Source organism: Cebidichthys violaceus, unplaced genomic scaffold (genome assembly GCF_023349555.1).
Source record: "Cebidichthys violaceus isolate CVI_PGR_0920_01 unplaced genomic scaffold, fCebVio1.0.p SCAF_15, whole genome shotgun sequence".
Taxonomy (NCBI): Eukaryota; Metazoa; Chordata; class Actinopteri; order Perciformes; family Stichaeidae; genus Cebidichthys; species Cebidichthys violaceus.
The window spans coordinates 10305526-10323387 of NW_027176318.1; the positions used below are offsets into that span (position 1 = coordinate 10305526).

Genomic DNA, 17862 nt, shown 5'->3' on the forward strand with positions numbered 1-17862 from the left:
TCAACCAAGTCTCTTTGTCTATTCTTTTCAATGGAGCATTGAACGCATCAAATAGAACTGATGGGCAGATAGATGGACGGCAGAATATAGCAGAGCTGCTGCAGAGTACAGTCAAGGCAACACCAGTCAAGATTTAGCATATTGTTGCATCTCAATGTACATGTAGAGTATGTATGTACAAGTATATCATATAACAACACGTCCATTTACGATCATTGTATATTATTCCAAGTATTTTTCCAACAGGAAAATTAATCACACCACATTTTTGACGATTGATTAATCCTTTCAGAAATGAATTGGCCATGCATTTGAAATACTTGCTGCTTCAAGCTTCTCAAATGTAAACATTTTCAGTGTTTTCGTATAATTTAAAAGTAAATATTGCTGACTGTTAGTCAGATAAAACAAGATATTTGAACGTGTCGCCTCATGCTCTCAGAACTTGTAAAAGTAACAAAATTTTGACATGTTACAGAGCAAACGCACATCCTTTCAAGTAGATAATAAGTCATGTAAAGCACTGCTATGCAGATGATATTTAACTATACATCTAATTCGCCAAACCAACTCTCTGCAATCTGTGTTTATGGACCAGGCTGTGAGTCCCATTGTTGAAACACAGGCATCGTACCTTCAGAGAGAGACGTCACTTATGCAACATTTGGGTGTGTAGTCTTTCTAATTTGGTATTTTCACAGTTTCATACTTCAACAACTACAGTTACGACAAAATTACGACTTTCTTGACGAGCAAAACTATCTTTTGAAATGACGAACATCAAATGTGTAATTCAAGGCACAATGTAAACAGGATTAAAAGATTCTTTGTCTCTCGCCGTTGATTACTATACATATTTTTTCCCGAAATAACGTCCCATGGTGGTCCACCGGAAAAGGGGCGGGACTTAGCCCCGCCATTGTGAATCACTCAATGGCGTCTTGAATGATGCTATTCAACTAAACTAACTTACTTACTTAATGGTTATTAATCTGATATACAGAAGAATATGTTTGCTGAATTGTCTACAGCATCTACCTTTCTTGGGTTTCTAGTTGCATGGCTGCTTTAAAACCCGCTGTGCAGGCTCTCAGCAGCAGGTTGAGCAGAGTACAGCAGGGGCTTTGATGAGTTCATTAAGAGGCCACGTCATTTATGCACGGTCACACATAAGGCAATGGTCAGCTAGGATTACCCAGGTGGCCACTGCATGTGGGCGTCAGTTTGATTTTCAGATTCCACTTAAACCATGTCGTTGCTCCACAACCTGTAACCACTGTGAAATCACTTTGCCGTGGCCATATTGAATTGAATTCAATGTCAGGCGTGCATATTTGGAGCTGGAATATAGCTAGAAAAATGATTTGAAACACTGAAAAGAGATTTTCTGCATTCACTTCACATTGTTTTATATGTCGAGAGGAGAGTGGGAAGTCCACTCCGCTTCACACTGTGGTGGGAATAGAGCGGGGTAACGAGGTAGGAGGGGGGCGCAGGAGATAAAGCAGGATTTGATCTAAGGTCAGTGGGGGCACACATGTCGCTCCAGAGACAGAGGATTTAACCACTCTGCTATCTACAAGCTCCATTTTTACATTTTTAATACATTTCAGAGGTGAAATCCACGGTCAGTCCGGATTTAAAGACAACAACGATGCACCTGAAGTAGTTTGATAAGATCCTTCCATCACCTTTTACAAATCACTATTCAGGTGGGCTGTATTCATAATTCATCAGCATGGGTCAGGCTGATGATCATGTTGACTTAACATTTGGTCTGACATTTCAGCCCTGCTCATGCCTGTCATTAGCTCTCGCCACACGCCACCTCATCAAAGTCAGTCACACAAGACGGCAAAAAAAAAAAAGTAGAAAACGGATAAAATAGAAAGAGAAAACAGACGGATGTTATGATACAGTATGATTATTACACCTCATGCAGGAGAGGTAAATCTGCCGCAGCTGCAATATTTGCTAATTTTGTTAAACAAACGTTGCAAAAGTGGGATGACGGTAAGGGATAAATACAGATACACACTGTAATCCAACAAACACACACATGTACAAAAACTCACACTCAAAATCACTGAACCGAAGCTCAACCCCCGGCCCAACCTTTCTTGCGGTAAATCTGTATCATCAGCCGTCATCCAGCGCGTCCCTGATAGGGAACGAGTTGGTGCCAAAAAATGTCGCCGCGTAGAAAAACTGGAGCAGCAACACATTTCAGCCAATAACAACACCACCATGTTGATTCCAGTGGGGTGATAGTGGATGATATTGACTGTTGGGAGTATTGCCGTGCTTCTCAAAGTCATTTCCGACAAAAGCAAGGACATCGACACGCATCACACACACACACACACACACACACACACACACCAACTCATACGCCGGGCAGATCGGAGGTCCAGACAATAAACAGGGGAGTGGAGGCACACTGACAACCCTCTTTTCTGTGGGTGACAGCTTTCCATCAGTCTACATCGAACAAGTGCATACATGCAGCTATACACACACACACACACACACACACACACACATATATATAGAAGTACACACTCTAACTGATTGGCTGGTGAAAACCTGTTTTAACCTGTCAGCCTGTTGGACATAATAGAAGACCAAATAAACTGTCCTGTACACTGTATATGTGTGCAGGGTGTGTGTGTGTGTGTGTGTGTGTGTGTGTGTGTGTGTGTGTGTGTGTGTGTGTGCGTGAACAGACTCATCATCTCAGTAATTGATGGTCATCTGTCATTGCACACTGTTGATAATCTTCTGTGGGACGGGGGGTTTGTCGGAACAAGATGAACACCAGCCATGAACACTGTATCTGATGAACACTGTATCTGGAGAGACTAATCTGTGTTCTCATTTAAGCACAGATGGTGACAGAGTGGTCCGGCTAGTGAAGAAGAGATGAATCGCAATGAAGGTCGTCAACAGCAATCGTCATGTGATAGGTGATAGAATAATTACAGATATATATACTGTATATATATATATATATATATATATATATATATATATATATATATATATATATATATATATATATATATATATATCGACTGCTCTTACCTGCAACTTGAACCAGATCTGCAGTGGTGACGTTCTTGGGGTTGGGGCCAATTCTGAAAGTCAACGCTGGACCCAAGACACTGCAGAAAAACAGCAAAATGAGCAGTTGTATTTAGAGGAATTGTTTGACATTTTGGCATGACTACATTGATTGTCAGTTGGGCTCTAAGCGCTGCAAAAAACACGGGTGAGCTAGAGCTACACGCACAACTGTGCCTGAACACATCTTGAGGAGACACACGCGGAGGATGGAGCTGCTGGAGGCAAGACAACCAGCGGATACTTCAAGAAGTTTGTGCTCCAGGTCAAGAACTAGTCCGGTGCATAACCCCCAGCACAACAGCCTTTGCTGATTTTAAGTTTTGAGCAGATTGAATGTGTTAATTAGTGAGCTTTAGAGGTGCTAGTAGGTGTGTTTTGTTTAGCTGTTTCCAGTCTCTATGCTAAGCTAACTGGCTGCTAGTGGTAGCATCTCCGAGACAATAAAAAAAGTAGTAAGAATTATTATATTTAACTCTTCACTCAATGCAGAATTTGCCAGGATGCAAAAAAGGTGTGACTGATGAGAAGAGAAGCTGTAAAGTACCAGACGCCATATTTCAGAGAAAGACGTCAACATTATATTCAGTTCTCTTTTGCTTTTTAGTTTGAATTTGGCCAAAGCCCAATGTACAGTCATCATGTGTTCTCTTCTCCTGCAGTAATCTGCCGGTACTCCCTGTTCCTTTACTCTCCTCTGTCTGGTCAGGAGTCAGCCACAGACTTCTCTCCCTGGGGCAGAATAAATGTTTGAGGTCCCTGAGGTTGCCCATGAAATAAAATCTAACAACCCCACCAGACTCTGTAAGAACTCCCTGCAGTGGTCAGGAAATACTGTGTATTCTGAAGCAATGTGTAGAGACAAAATCATACCCATGTCTACTGTAACCTCTTAAACTCCCAAATGATGCCATTGAATGATGTATTTTTAAAAGAATAAATAAGCAGCAACTTTAGAGGGCTTCCTCGGGAGGGCTGTCTTTCAAACGAGCCTACGATAAGCATGCCATCCCCCACGAATGATGAAGACCCTGTCTGAGCCAATCAGTGACTAGAATGGCACATTGTTCTGAGCTGTAATTGTAGTTCCCCAATGGGCCAATCAGGATAATTCTGAATGCTGTGAGTGCAGCAGTGAGCTGTGATTTTCAACGAGTTTTATCAGAATCAAAATTAAATCAGAGATGTCTAAGATGATGAACACATGGCATGGGTGAGTAAATGATCAATGCAGGAGTCAGATGCATCACTCTCCCACGTTGTAGGAAAATCCTAACAGGCCATTTAGTGAGAATTGTAAAATGCCAGAACTGAGATCGACGCTGTGAAGATCTGTGAAGTACTTTGAGTCCTTTATTCAGTCGCAAATGTCTCCCACTGAGGTGGGTACATGTTCATGTCTCCAGTACAAATCAACTTGTTTCAACAATTTTGTAGAAGCAAGTTATATTTTACTTGATACTAGTGCAGTTTTATATCTAAATAACGACACTCATTTGTGGAAGATTATTTAAACAAATTGATTTCCATTTAAAACAGATTGGCATGAACCTTTCAAGAGACGTTTGGGCCTTTACTTTATTAAAGGCCCCAAACCAGTTAACATGTTTTAGCTCATTTACTGCAAATACAATATACCGCATCGTAGCTAACTGGCTAATTTTATAAACCTTGGCGCTGTGTTTAAGATTTTAAACATGTTCAATAAAGATAGCCATTGACTGCCATTCATTTTAACTCTTGTAACCTGCTTAACATGCATAATCCATCACGGTAAAAAGCAACTTTGCATTGATTTTCAGTTTAGGTGGATTTAAAAAGACTTCACTTACACTACTACAAAATCAGTGTACGACGATTCACGATATTCTAGCAAGTGTCTGCCAGTAGTTTTTAATTTATGGATATCAATGGCTACTTGGAACAGTGGATACAAGAATATAAATCTCTACAGCAGGCATTTTATGTCATCTTTAGAAAAAGATGTAGATTACACATAATATGTTGTTAAACCTGCATAAACAGATTGTATTTTGTTCAGTATTCACTCTCTATTAGCTCTGTTTTTGGTCTCCACCAGCTGCTGGGGGAAACTAAATACTGCACTATGTTCACCAGCGTGCAAACTGTGTCTGTCTGCTGTTTGGTGCTGAGCAGGTGTAAGATAGATTTTTTATTTAAAAGCAGCTGCCTGCTGCACTTGGAAATGCCATTGATAAGATTAGTGAGCCAAAACTGTAAAGTCGCAAACTGAAAAAACAAAACAAAAGAATGAGCTGAAATATGTGGAAGTGTAAAGGTGAGGGTACTGCAGATTTGGGTGATAATTCTCAGTGGGTTCCCCAATACAAGCGATCAGTCATTTTATATATATATATATATATATATATATATATATATATATATATATATATATATATATATATATATATATATATATATATATATATATATATTATACCAGCTAAAACAACTGTATGATCATTTACATTTCATCAAACTTAACCAGTGCCTTCTGAGATATTGTACTTGGTAAATAACAAAACGTATAGATGGAGGGATGGATGAATAGATGGACACTTAGTCCTTTATTATTTCTATAATAAACACACATGGCGAGTTGAGTTGTCCACTTTCCATCAGACATAATCACTCAACCATTACAGCACATCATCATGTCTTCACACTTAAGTCATGGAAAGTGTATACACATTTTCAGCGTGCTCCTGCAGACCGTACGGCAGAGAGGGAGATTCATCAGACTGCCAGAGTGCTGTGACCCAGACCCACTCACCATCAGTCAGCCCGCTACAGAGGCAGCAACACCCACTCCGCCGGGGGCAAGATGTGAGCCGATACCGCCAGACAGACGGACCCGACCATGCACGATGCATTTGTGAACATGATCACATACGCACATATACACGGCTCTAAAAGAAATGTGTCCTTCTCTAATACCTTCACCTGGGCTCTGTTTGCTCTTGTAAATGTCAATATTTCCGCAATCTTTACCCCTGCCTCCATTCTCCTGACCGAACGCATTCTGCCCGAGTGCTCGATGCATCTCAAATTGAACTGACGTGATTTTATTTTTTTTTCCAAAGCCACACAAACCGTATTTAAATATGCTGGGGGGGGGGTGAAACACCGCCACAGTCGGGAGGCGAAGTTAAAACGGATACGTTTTCTGGAGGACTTCACATCGTCTCCTGTGTTATTGGATGAGGAAGCTAGGACTTCATATTAGCTCTGCTTCTGGGACATGATGAGTGTATATGTGCAGACTGGTTTGTGGGATATTGGCAGGGTGTGTGTGTGTGTGTGTGTGTGTGTGTGTGTGTGTGTGTGTGTGTGTGTGTGTGTGTGTGTGTGTGTGTGTGTCGGCACAGACTGTGTGTGAGGATGGACTTGTGAGTGTGTATCCCACTCCCCCTAGTGTTTCTGGTGAGAAAAACACTTACGTCATCTGAAAAAGGCACATATTATCCCTCAGAACATCATCATCCAAAACTACAATTTCACATCTCTTTTGAAAAGGGGAATATTCTGTGCTGATTACTGTAGTCATCACGTCATATTGTTCAGCGTCTGGAAATCTCAACAACATGGAAACCTTCAGCCTCCTCTTCTCCTCTCCTCTGTGTGAAATTCTTCTCTGCCTGCCTGTTGTCATGTTTGAGTATCTCGTCTTCAGTCTTCCTATCGGGGCTCATCAGAGCGAGCGAGGAGAGAGCGGACCCCCCGAAGCAGGGCGGCGTGCTCTGACCCGGCTCTCGTAGTTGAGCCGACTCATATTCAGACAGAGGCTTTCAAACACTCACCTGCCGTGGCACACACAGCAAGAGGCACAATGGGCTTGCGTCACGTCCTCCGTCTTGTCTATTTCTACTCCAATGCGCTTTCATTACTTTGTAAAAGGAAAGAGAATGGCGATAAACAAGACCAACAAAGAGGACATTTTTGTATTTGTCTTCAATATAAGGTGTAAAACAGAGTTGTTTAAGACATCTGTCTGTGGCTTTTACCCTGTCACCATTAATGTATGCAAGGGTGGCAAAAAGTGCATTATTTATTCACGGTTTATGCTACTTTATACTAAAACCTATGAGGAAATGACTGTACTTTTAAGTCCACTATATTGATTTGACAGTATAGCTACTAGTCACTTTGAAGATTCAGATTTTATTCAGATATCTTATCTGATGATTCGTTAGATGAGACTGCACAGCCTAAAGCAGGAGAAAGCAAAGAGATCAAAACAAAATAAAACCAAAATAGATTTACATTTTTTTTTTTTTATAGAATAATAAATATTAGAATAATAAATTAGAAATGAGCAACTAACTGAATGAAAACACAAAACTCTGGCCTGATCCAGCCGTCCTGACCCGTCCTGCTTGCCCTAATAGCTCAGGTTTAGGCCAGAGATGTCTCTTAGAAGACACACAACTCCCATATGCACACATGCCCCTACTACACACGTGCAGTACAACAAGAAAATCTAAATGTATCTATTCAATTTCACTCAGGTATCTCCTGCTGATATCTTGAGATCATCTGTAGTGCAATCCTTTTTTTTTTGCCTTGTCACGTGTCATATGTGCCTTTGCGTTAATCACTTTTCTTGCACAGTCAAATGATCGTACATTGCAATAATGTGGAGGGCTGTTCATCCGCATCCAAATAACAGCATCGGTCATTATGTGCATTAGGAGTTGATTCTGAGTGACATGAAATGACAGGTGTAATAACACGATTGGCTCAACCAGCAATGTGTCCTGGTGTTCTTGCTCATCGAAACTTTAAAGCTTTAATTTAAAGATGGGGATCAGGACGTCTCCTTGGTTGCATTTATTTTGAGGTCACTGTGTATTTTGAGTGTTGAACACTAGATACAAAGAGTACTGTCAGATAGTTTTCCCTCGCAGTCGCTATCCGAGCCAGAATGCTCTGTGTCTACAGTAACAGTAGAGCCTGCAGACTGCAGTGCACCGGCTTTGGTGTTCATATGCTGCGGATGTTGCTGAACCACCCAGACTTCACTTCTCCTGCAGGAGCGTCTTGAAAGGCATGTCAGATCTTAGGCGAACACATCTCCTCTGCCTCCTACATGGTCTGACACCAAATGTACAGCAGAAACATGGTGCAAGCACAAACCAACCCGGGTTCAAGGACAGTTCGTCCGCTCATTAATATATTCACTGCCTCCTGCTGGACTACTTTCTCTCTTTCCAGCTCTCGATCCACTGCTGCTTCCCTTTCTCTCTCTCTTCCTCCCTTTGCCTCTAACTGAGAGTCGTTTGATGGCTTGACTGCTCTCTTTTTGACAAGACATACAGTGACAATGGCGGCGAGGCAGTGTTTTGAATACAATGGAGACATCAGTGTGTGTCTGGAGGTAATTAGGCCTGATTTCTCTCCCTGCAAGAAGTCAAACACTCTAAAAGGTCAGAAAAACAACTAACGCCTACAGTCTCTGGCAGCGTGGCACAGCTTTTTTTCACACAAATAGTCCTTGCAGCCTCTGGACAACCTTCACTCTGTTCCTCGAGCTCAAAGGCACAACATGAATCTGTTTCAAATGCTTTAAACGTGGCCAATTATCCTTTATGCAATGTATGGCTTGTAAACTGCAAGGTAAATTCTTATTTGTGACAATGTGGGCATGTAGGGGTGTTTGTGTTTGCACATACGAGAGCTGGGTGAGGTCCGCGGCGTGGAGGTTCAGCCTCTCCGTCAGCCGCTCCATCAGGTCCGAGCCCTGGTCACTGGTGAGGGAGCTGGGGGAGAAACGCATACAGACAGCTGGGCGTCACGTTCGGAGGTCCACACCCATTCAACATATACACACAGCTATTCAGCCGTTAAAATGCTATTTTTTTTTTTAAGGAGATACTGCCACAATTCATACCCACAAATGGGTCATTGCACACAAGCACATCCACGGTTGTCTGAATGGATGTACTGCACACATGTACACACCAGCAGACAGACACACAGGCACGCACAAACACAAACAAACACACAAAGAGCCGTGCCAAGGGAAAAGGGATCAGCTGCCTCTTCAGGCTTGGTAAATCACCTGCTTTTTTTCCAGCGATGAGACAAACAATAAGGTGCAAATGAAACCTGCATGAGGTGTAATGGCTGTATCATATGGACGCGCCTTTCTCTCCCTTCCCCTCTCTCATCTTTCTTTTTCTTCGCCCCCCATTCACTTTCTTTCTCTGGCGCGCACGTACGCTCAAAGTAAAACATGATAACACAAAGTACACAAACACACGCACGCGCCCCTCGCGGTGAGATGAGAATAATAAGGTGCAAATGGAATGGAGGTGAAGTGTAATGGTGGTCTGATAAAGCCATGCCTCATCTCAGCTCAGTCCGTGGCTGCTCTCTCACTCAGAGAGTAAATCGCCAAGGAAATAGACCAAACAAAGGCAATCTGCAGGCCGACGCGCTGGATGGAGGAAATGAGAAGGGCATACACAGACACACAAACACACACACACACACACACACACACACACACACACACACACAGAAAGCTACTTTATAGCTGACAGCTTAACCTGGAATCACTGGGAGCGCCAAGTGACTGCAAGGTGACACCAAGAAGTCACAAATCATAATGGGACATCGTTTTGTTAGCAGAGAAATTGAACTGGGAACCAATTCCACACAGCATTGGCGATTGAGTGCATTTTCAGCTATCTTTTTCCAGATACTAAAATATATGGAACAATTTTACAATTCAAGGTTCAAATTTAGCTGACATATTCTTTTGTTTGGTCTACATTTGACACCACAATACAGCAGCTTTTTTTCCCCTCAGCTGAACAGTGCACTGTGCATGAGTAGCTGATTCCCTCCACCTTTGAGAGAGTGGGTGGCTCTTTTTTTCTCCACTTTTTGAGAGGTTTTGAAAGTTAAAGATTCACCGAAGCAATTCCAGACACGTTTGCATCCCTCTGCGGTAATTCTAGCAACTGGAGAGCTCCAGGAGTGACTTGGTTGTTGATGCTAGTACTTTTCCCCTTGGGTTTCTCCGTCTCTTTCTCTTCTATCCAAACCATTCCACTTCCTTCCCCCTCCACCTTCCCCCCCCCCCCCCCCCTATTCCCCAAACCCCCCACTACCACCACCACAATGTCAGGAGCTGTCAGATAAGCAAGTTTGCGAAGCCTCTCTGCAGGGTGCGAAGGAGCCGGGGATAACAACCGTGCAATCATGAGGGCTGCAGCAAATGCAGACCCCTCTATAGGCCAACTATAGGTGACCACTCAGTGGGCTGAGGATAGACGGGGAGGAGGAGGTAAAGATATTTTATTCAGAAGGTGACCTTTTTATTTCCCTTGGCACACACTCACCTGTGTTGTGTGTTTACGTCTTAGTGCGTTTCTATATGTGTGGCAATAACGTGAAAAAGATTGTGCCCACCGCACCTTCATGAGCCGACGTGTGTTGAACAGGTGAAGGACAACACACTGACTTGATAACGCCATGAAGGGATTTGAGAGCTGGACCAGGGGCAAAGACACAGTCGATAGGAACTTATCTGTGCTGAGCCTGAGCTGACTGAGAGGTGAGAGCGAAGGAGAGAACTTGGCTACCCTTTCATGACAAAGTATCATCATTAAAGCTGTAATACGGCATAGTAAAACCCACACACTGAGGGATTTATCATTCCTACTGTTGTAATCAGGTGCAGCACAACCAGAAGTATTCTTTTTTTTTTTCATAAAGACGTGATTATGTGGGTGGTTTCAGACAGAAACTATGTCTCTTACAGGCAGTTTTACGTAACGAAACAAAGCAGACATCTACTCGGTATTGAGGTATGTATTGAGTCTGACTTGAAACAGGTTCTACAGTACGGCTGAAAACTGGTGAGTGGAGCAATAAACTATGATATATGAACATCAAGACGGTTGATAATAACCTCTTAAGAACCAGACACACATACACCCCCCTGATTTTCATTTTAGTTTTTTAGTATGTTTGTTTTTTAATGGATTAGTAGATTTATACATGAGGATGAAGCAATATTTGGATGCATGGATGAATGTATATATGCACATATATAAAATGTGTGTTCATACATGTGTGTGTGTGTGTGTGTGTGTGTGTGTGTGTGTGTGTGTGTGTGTGTGTGTGTGTATGTGTGTGTATATATATATATATATATATATATGAAGTCTTTCTTGTTGGGTGGATAACATAAAAAACCTTCCAAATACATGTATATATATATTGGAGTTTATTGCTGGCTATAAAGGTATATCGAAATTAAGACAAAACTCACGATTTGACCTTAAAGACAGGGTGCTGGATAGTTATTGTGGATAATATAAAAGGAAAGACTAGGACAGAACACCAATTTAACTTTTTAATATTACCACACGAACGTTTCCGGGTGCCTGAAGTGTCCGTGTGGCAATATTAAAAAGTCAAATTGATGTTCTGTCCTAGTCTTCCCTTTTAAATAAAAGTGTATAAAAATGAAAAAGAAAAAAGAACAAGAGAGTAGCTTTTACTAGGTTTGCCAGTAATGCTTTTTGCATGTGAGTTTTTGAGGTAAAAGAGGTTATTGACACACTGTCGATCAATCTATTGACGGAGTCTGCATTGTTTTTTAAGTGTAACTGGGACAAGAACATATCAGAGTCCCATACTACACTCTTTACAGTCAAACAAGAAGAACCTTGATACAAATACACACAGCTCAGCAGGAAAACATACACCAAACAACACAAACAGCACTAGAATAAAATGCCTAAATATCCTAATAACAAGATACATTGACTAAGAATATTATAGTTTAGAAATGATGAATATAACCTTAATCATTGTAATATCAATATGTAACATTGTAGTATATGTGAATCATACTCACTCTGAGCCGGTGATAATGTAGCCAAAGTGTCTGTCCTTCCCTCTGCTGGAAAACTCCTTCACCCCCACGTGGACCAGCTGCGTTTTGACTCTCATGTCCTTCTTCTGAGGCTCCTCCAACTGCTTTTTCCCCGCTGGGTCCTGATTCCCCTGCATCCACCTCTGGATCTCTGAGTCCACGTGAGCGTCAGGCCCATCTGCACCACTGGTTAACCGCAGGGTGGAGCCTTCCTTCACAGGCAAGGTCTTCGCCTCCCAACGGTGCGGCACGGAAACTTGGCCCTGCGTCGTTCGGCTTTGGACGTTCTCCAGTCCGGCCATTTTCCGAAGGGGAGCCGGTGGCCCAATGTTGACCACTGGAGCGTCACTGAAGGCCTCCAGGTTGAGGTAGTCCAGCAGCTTGGAGAAGAAGGCTGCATGCTGTGTTAAATCAAAGAAGATTTCTCTTTAGAATAAGGAAGGCAATTTTACTTCATTTTACTGATACATTACTTTTAGGTTTCCTTTTAGAAGAGAGTTTTTAAAGCTCTGAGGACAACGTAATTAATACCTTGAATAGAGACTTTTATTCTATTAGATATGGCAATCATTTAAAGGTATACATTTGTGTTGAATTCACTGACATTTCCATGTCTGAGCACTGGTACAAGGTCTAATGACATCCTTTTTCCTTACAAATTAGAAAAGGGTGCATTTAGTGCCTTTACTCACTGGACTAAAAATTAAACAAAAGATCCATGGCATCATGCAGAACTACTTTCATTAATGTCGCTTTTGAAGTTCCATTAAATGAAAATATTTGAGGCTAGACAATACTCAAGGAATTTTAAAAGACCCTGCAGTTGCTTTCAAGTTCTAATAATTTAACAGTAAATGCTAGTCTGCACAACTTTCAAATCATCTCTATTTGAAGTAGCATTCAAAAGTGAATAAAGTGTAAGTCTGGACATGTCTTGCTCCCTGAGAAACCAATTTGTTGGTTGAGCAGAGTAATTTTAAATTCACCTTGTCAACAGGCTCTTTGTCTGCACCGTCTATTTGTTGGCCTGGAAACAAACACAATTTATGAGAGCAGATTGTGTGGAAAAAGTTCTCTTTAGCAAAGAAAAAACATTTATGACTCAAAATGAAAGACTCAAAAATACATTTGGCTGCACTTTCTATGAGGATTATACAAACGAAGCATTATTAACGTATTTAGAAACTTATTGTATATGGCAGAAAATAAACACACTAGTACTCCAAGTGTTGCCAGCTTTCATTCTCTTTCTCAACAGAAGAAACACTCACCTTGCTGTTTCATTCTCAGTGTGTCTTCATGGTTTAGCTCTTTCCCTTTGTCTGATTTCAGGACCTGGTCTTGATTCTGCTGCCCGGCTGCCAGTGGCTCCCTGTTACGCTCCATGCCCCCCCTGGAATCAGCAGATCCTGGTCCTGGCTGGGTCCCAACCACAGGCCGCTCCTCATCCACATCCTGCAGGGCCCCTGTGATGACCCCAGCCAGCTGGTCCAGGTCTTTGCCCATCAAAGCCTCCATGTCGATGCTGTGCCTTCCCAACTGGTTCACCATATTCTGGATGAATCGCTCTGGACAGAAACAAGGGAAGAATGAAGAAGTTTAACTTTAAATCACAAGGCAAACAAACCAAAAAATAGGAATATTGTGGGGCAAACATAAAAGCCGGAGTGTAAAAAAAGCGTCTCTTACCATCCATGACACTATGAGGCTCTTTGGCGGTCAGTCGGTTTGAGCCAGCCTTGAGCAGAAGTCGGTCTAGATTAGGCCCTTGGGTTTTGGAGCCAAAAGCCACGTGAGACTGCGGTTCTGCATGGTCATTCAGAGCTGGACGGATGTAGCTGAGGTAGTGGAGCTTTCCTTTGGGCCATGCAGACTTGACACCCGGGGCGCCCTGCTGAGTGCTCGGTACCTCTGCAAGAAGCTGCTCCAGATGGCTGGTGAGCAGCTTGTTGCCTCCTGGGTCCCGGTTGGAGTAGGTTGTACTGAGCTTGGGGTGTCTGCCCTCTCCGCTCTGGGTGAAGACTTTGGTGACTGGAGGTTGGCCAGCTCCTTTCTGATGGCTGTAGATAGTGGTCTCCTTCCAGCCCTGCTGGGGTTTCAACCGACTGGGCTCTAAGTGACCTTCAGACTTGACGTCTTCGTTCTACAACACAAAATGCCACTTCAAAGTTTAGAGCATTGTTAATATGTCAAACATAATTTTGCCCTGCTCGTGGCTGTGGCTCTGGGGATGACTGATGGTCTCACAATTGGTCCTGCCACTTTGGTCCAGACTAAAATATCTCCACAACTATTGGATGGATTTCCATTAAATGTTCGTACATTCAGAGGATGAATCCTAATGACTTCAGGGACCCCCTGACTTTTCCTCCAGCGCCACCATAGCTTTACATTTGTGGTTAGGACATAAATGTCTCCACAACAACAACACATTCACAAATTGTAATAACTTTTTTTGCATGTGTCACAATGTCTATATACCTCCTTAGCCCAACATAAAGTTGTTTTTCATGTCACCAAACTACTGCAAATATCTGCAGAAACAACTATATTCCCATCATCCTCAGCAGTGCATTGTGTTTGGTGCTAATTAGAATGCTAACAGGCTAAGCTAAGATGGTGAACATGGTGAACATTATGCTAAACATCAGCATGCTAGCATTGTCATTGTGAATATGCTAGCATTCTAAAGTTAGCATTTGCCCAAGTGCAGCCACATAAAGCTGCTAGCATGTCCGACGACCCTGTGTCGTGTCTTGTTCATTTCTGTGAAGCTAAAGTGACAAAATGTATACAATGAATCTTCAACAGCTTCAGCTCTGCAGTCGTGTTTTTCCTCCCAGTGAGAACATTGGATGGGTTACGCTGGGTCAGCATTGTTGTGACAGTCTTTAGTATAAAAAGAGAAGCAACCTGGGCTCAACTAGACAGGACAGGATATGAATAGGGATTCTAGATCAAAGACAACTGCCCTTGGAAATTGCATTATGGAAATCATAGATGAGATAGTGTCACTCAAAGAGTAATTTCATGCATTTCCACAACAAACTAAAAAAGCATATCCCTTCTGTCAGAGAAGTAGCAGCCATCCCTTATCTAAAAAAGAAGAAACTATGAGGCATCTGCTGATTTCAGATTTAGCTATATGAGTTTATATTTGACACATGATGAATTATGTGTTTACATCACAATGCACTGCTACACAGGTATCTGGAGGCCGTTTCACACTTTTTGGTAATAATACTGGCGCTAAAATGTGTGATCTTGTTCTGCTCTTTGTGAAAAAGAGAAATCATTCTTTTTGTCTGAATCATAAGGGCCCACGCTTCAATTGAGCACACAATATATCCGATCCACTGAGCAGCATTATCATCCATGTCGCTGCAGCACTAACACTAGCTATCTCCCTCGGTGCCATTTTCTGTCCTTCAAATGTATATAGAGAAAATGTCAGTCTTTCCAAGTCCGGCGTACTGAGAGGCCATAATGGCATTATCACAGCGAGACGGGGGCGCTCTGCCATTCATGCTAACCATGTTTGCATTTTTCCATCACACTACCCAACAAAGGACCTCGCCTCATCAATAAGGAAGGTCCTGAACTCTTCAACTTTGCATTATGACTGCGCTGACACAGCAGCAGGAAGCGGCTCGGCTATGAAGGATGCAGAGCACATTTCACACAAAGCCGGGGTTCCGCCCTAAATATGAGGATTGAATAATGTAAAGAGGTGATGGAAGATCTTTGTGTAAAAAGGTCTCTGCTCAGTGGGAGGGGGAGGAGAAGACAGAAAGCGAGAAACAAAAGTGGTGCGGGGACAAGAGGGCAACCTCGGCAAAAGACATAATGACTCTTTTTCTAAAGGAGTAGGAAGAGGCCTTCCATGATTTAGTTGAGGAAAACTTTGTTTGTTGACCTAAATGCTATATTTCTAGCCATTACATCAACACATTAAAACACAGTAAATCTTGTAAAGGGTTTTCTGCACTCAATTTAACATCTTCTGTTGTTAACCTGCATGATTTTGTGCACTTGTTCCACCTGTCCAATCCACTCCAAAGTCAGCAACCACTACAAGCCCACAGCGTGAGAGACTCTTACCTGAACGTTGGCTCCCAGTCGTTGAATTCCTGGTTTTCCGTCGTCCTCAGACTGCGGGAGGAAGCCCAGGCCCGCCAGGTACTGTTGAAGGTTTCTGCTCAGCTTCCCGTCTCTGGAGCTGCTGTAGGCGGTCAGGGGGCTCGGAGCTGAGGCCTGGTGGCGGAGAGGAACGGTCCTCAGCTTGGAGAGCTCTCTGGAGATGACCTGCTGGGTGATGTCGTCCTGCCATGTCAAACCTGGAAACAAAAGATATTCCCTTGAAATTCCAAATGGAATAAGCAACATATGAAAACAACAATACAAATGTATGCAGATAGCTGCAGATCAAACACTACTTTGGGAAATAAATCAAACAAAGCAACATATTCATTGATGCATAGATGATTACAGACAATAAAGATCTAATATTTAGATTACACAATTGAATAAAAAAACAAAAAAATCTATTTTTGAACAGAAATGGGAGAGAGAATCGATTCTGCAAAACTGAGGATGACTGTAATGATATATGGGAGAGCCAGACTAGCACTACCAATTCAAGCTCCTGGCTGTGTTGTGACTCAAAAATTGTTCCCTTGGACAAAATGAATGTCGGAGGCAAAAATGACTGACCAGTACCATACTTTCTGGGCTTTTATTTCTTTTCATATGGTTTTCGAAATATCATGGATAAACTTATGGAATATCGCTTTAAAATATCTTTCGCTGCTTGCAAGAAAGCCATCACATGGAAATAACGGCAGGCTCCAACAAAATGCAATAAACTGAAAAAATGAAAGACTACAATGTAGACAATATTTAAAAAATACTAGGAGGGAAATCTACTTCAAACAGTTTAAGTGTCAGTAAGATGTAACATATTGTCATTTAATATTGTTTCTTTGACGCAGTATTCATTTAAATGATGACTGTTTAAGTTCTCTACTTTGAAGTAATTGTTTAAAATCATCTTTACAAGATAAACAAAACAGCAAGGATGAATCCGAATGGTAGAGCAGAAGAGGTCTATAATGACGACACACTTATCCGTGACTACACATTCAAACTCATGCACACATGTACGGACACATGTATATACACAGACATGTGCGCACACACACACACACACACACACACACACACACACACACACACACACACACACACACACACACACACACAGACAGACACACCACAGCCAGTCAACAAGCCCAGGGAGAATGTCACACTGCGGCCTGATGCCTCGCCAACATCTCTGCTAATTGCCAACACATAGTTGGGATGCAGAACTCCTGGGCAGGGGCAAAGCTCACTGGTGCCAGGACCAGATGGAGCTACCCAAGCAAAAAAAGATACCCAAAACATGGCTTCGTTCCCAATGAGCCAAGAGGCACAGCATTCCATCAGCAAAGAGCGCAGAAATACCACAGATATCACACTTTTGTTTGAGGAGCCAAGATGTCCACTGATGACACTTCATTTCAACGCGGAAGCATTTTTTTTTAATGAGAAAGAAGTAATTTTGTTGCGTGGACTGCTTACATTCCCAGCTGCCTAACTTTTTACCACATTCATCGAAAGAAACAATGCTGCTCTTAATGATGTGGACTTGCTTAATAGCAATAAATATTCAGCCTGGGTTTTAAAAGAATACCAAAGAAATGAAAGCATCAACATAGCTGAATGTCTTCATTAGCCTGGTTTCTCACCCATAGACTCTGGGTATTCTCATAGATATTCATAAG

The 17862-nt window shown here is 42.2% G+C and overlaps 1 protein-coding gene across 1 annotated transcript in view; it reads right to left on the reverse strand.

Annotated features, from left to right (window-relative positions):
* ptprn2 (protein tyrosine phosphatase receptor type N2) overlaps positions 1–17862 on the reverse strand; it is a 114105-nt gene that overhangs the window by 69728 nt on the left and 26515 nt on the right. The window contains exons 4-10 of the mRNA XM_068709932.1: positions 16139–16374; positions 13727–14180; positions 13309–13605; positions 13024–13064; positions 12020–12438; positions 8817–8903; positions 3085–3164 (exon numbers count right to left, since the gene is read on the reverse strand). Coding sequence (XP_068566033.1) covers positions 3085–3164; positions 8817–8903; positions 12020–12438; positions 13024–13064; positions 13309–13605; positions 13727–14180; positions 16139–16374 — 1614 coding nt within the window. The remainder of the gene's footprint in view (positions 1–3084; positions 3165–8816; positions 8904–12019; positions 12439–13023; positions 13065–13308; positions 13606–13726; positions 14181–16138; positions 16375–17862) is intronic.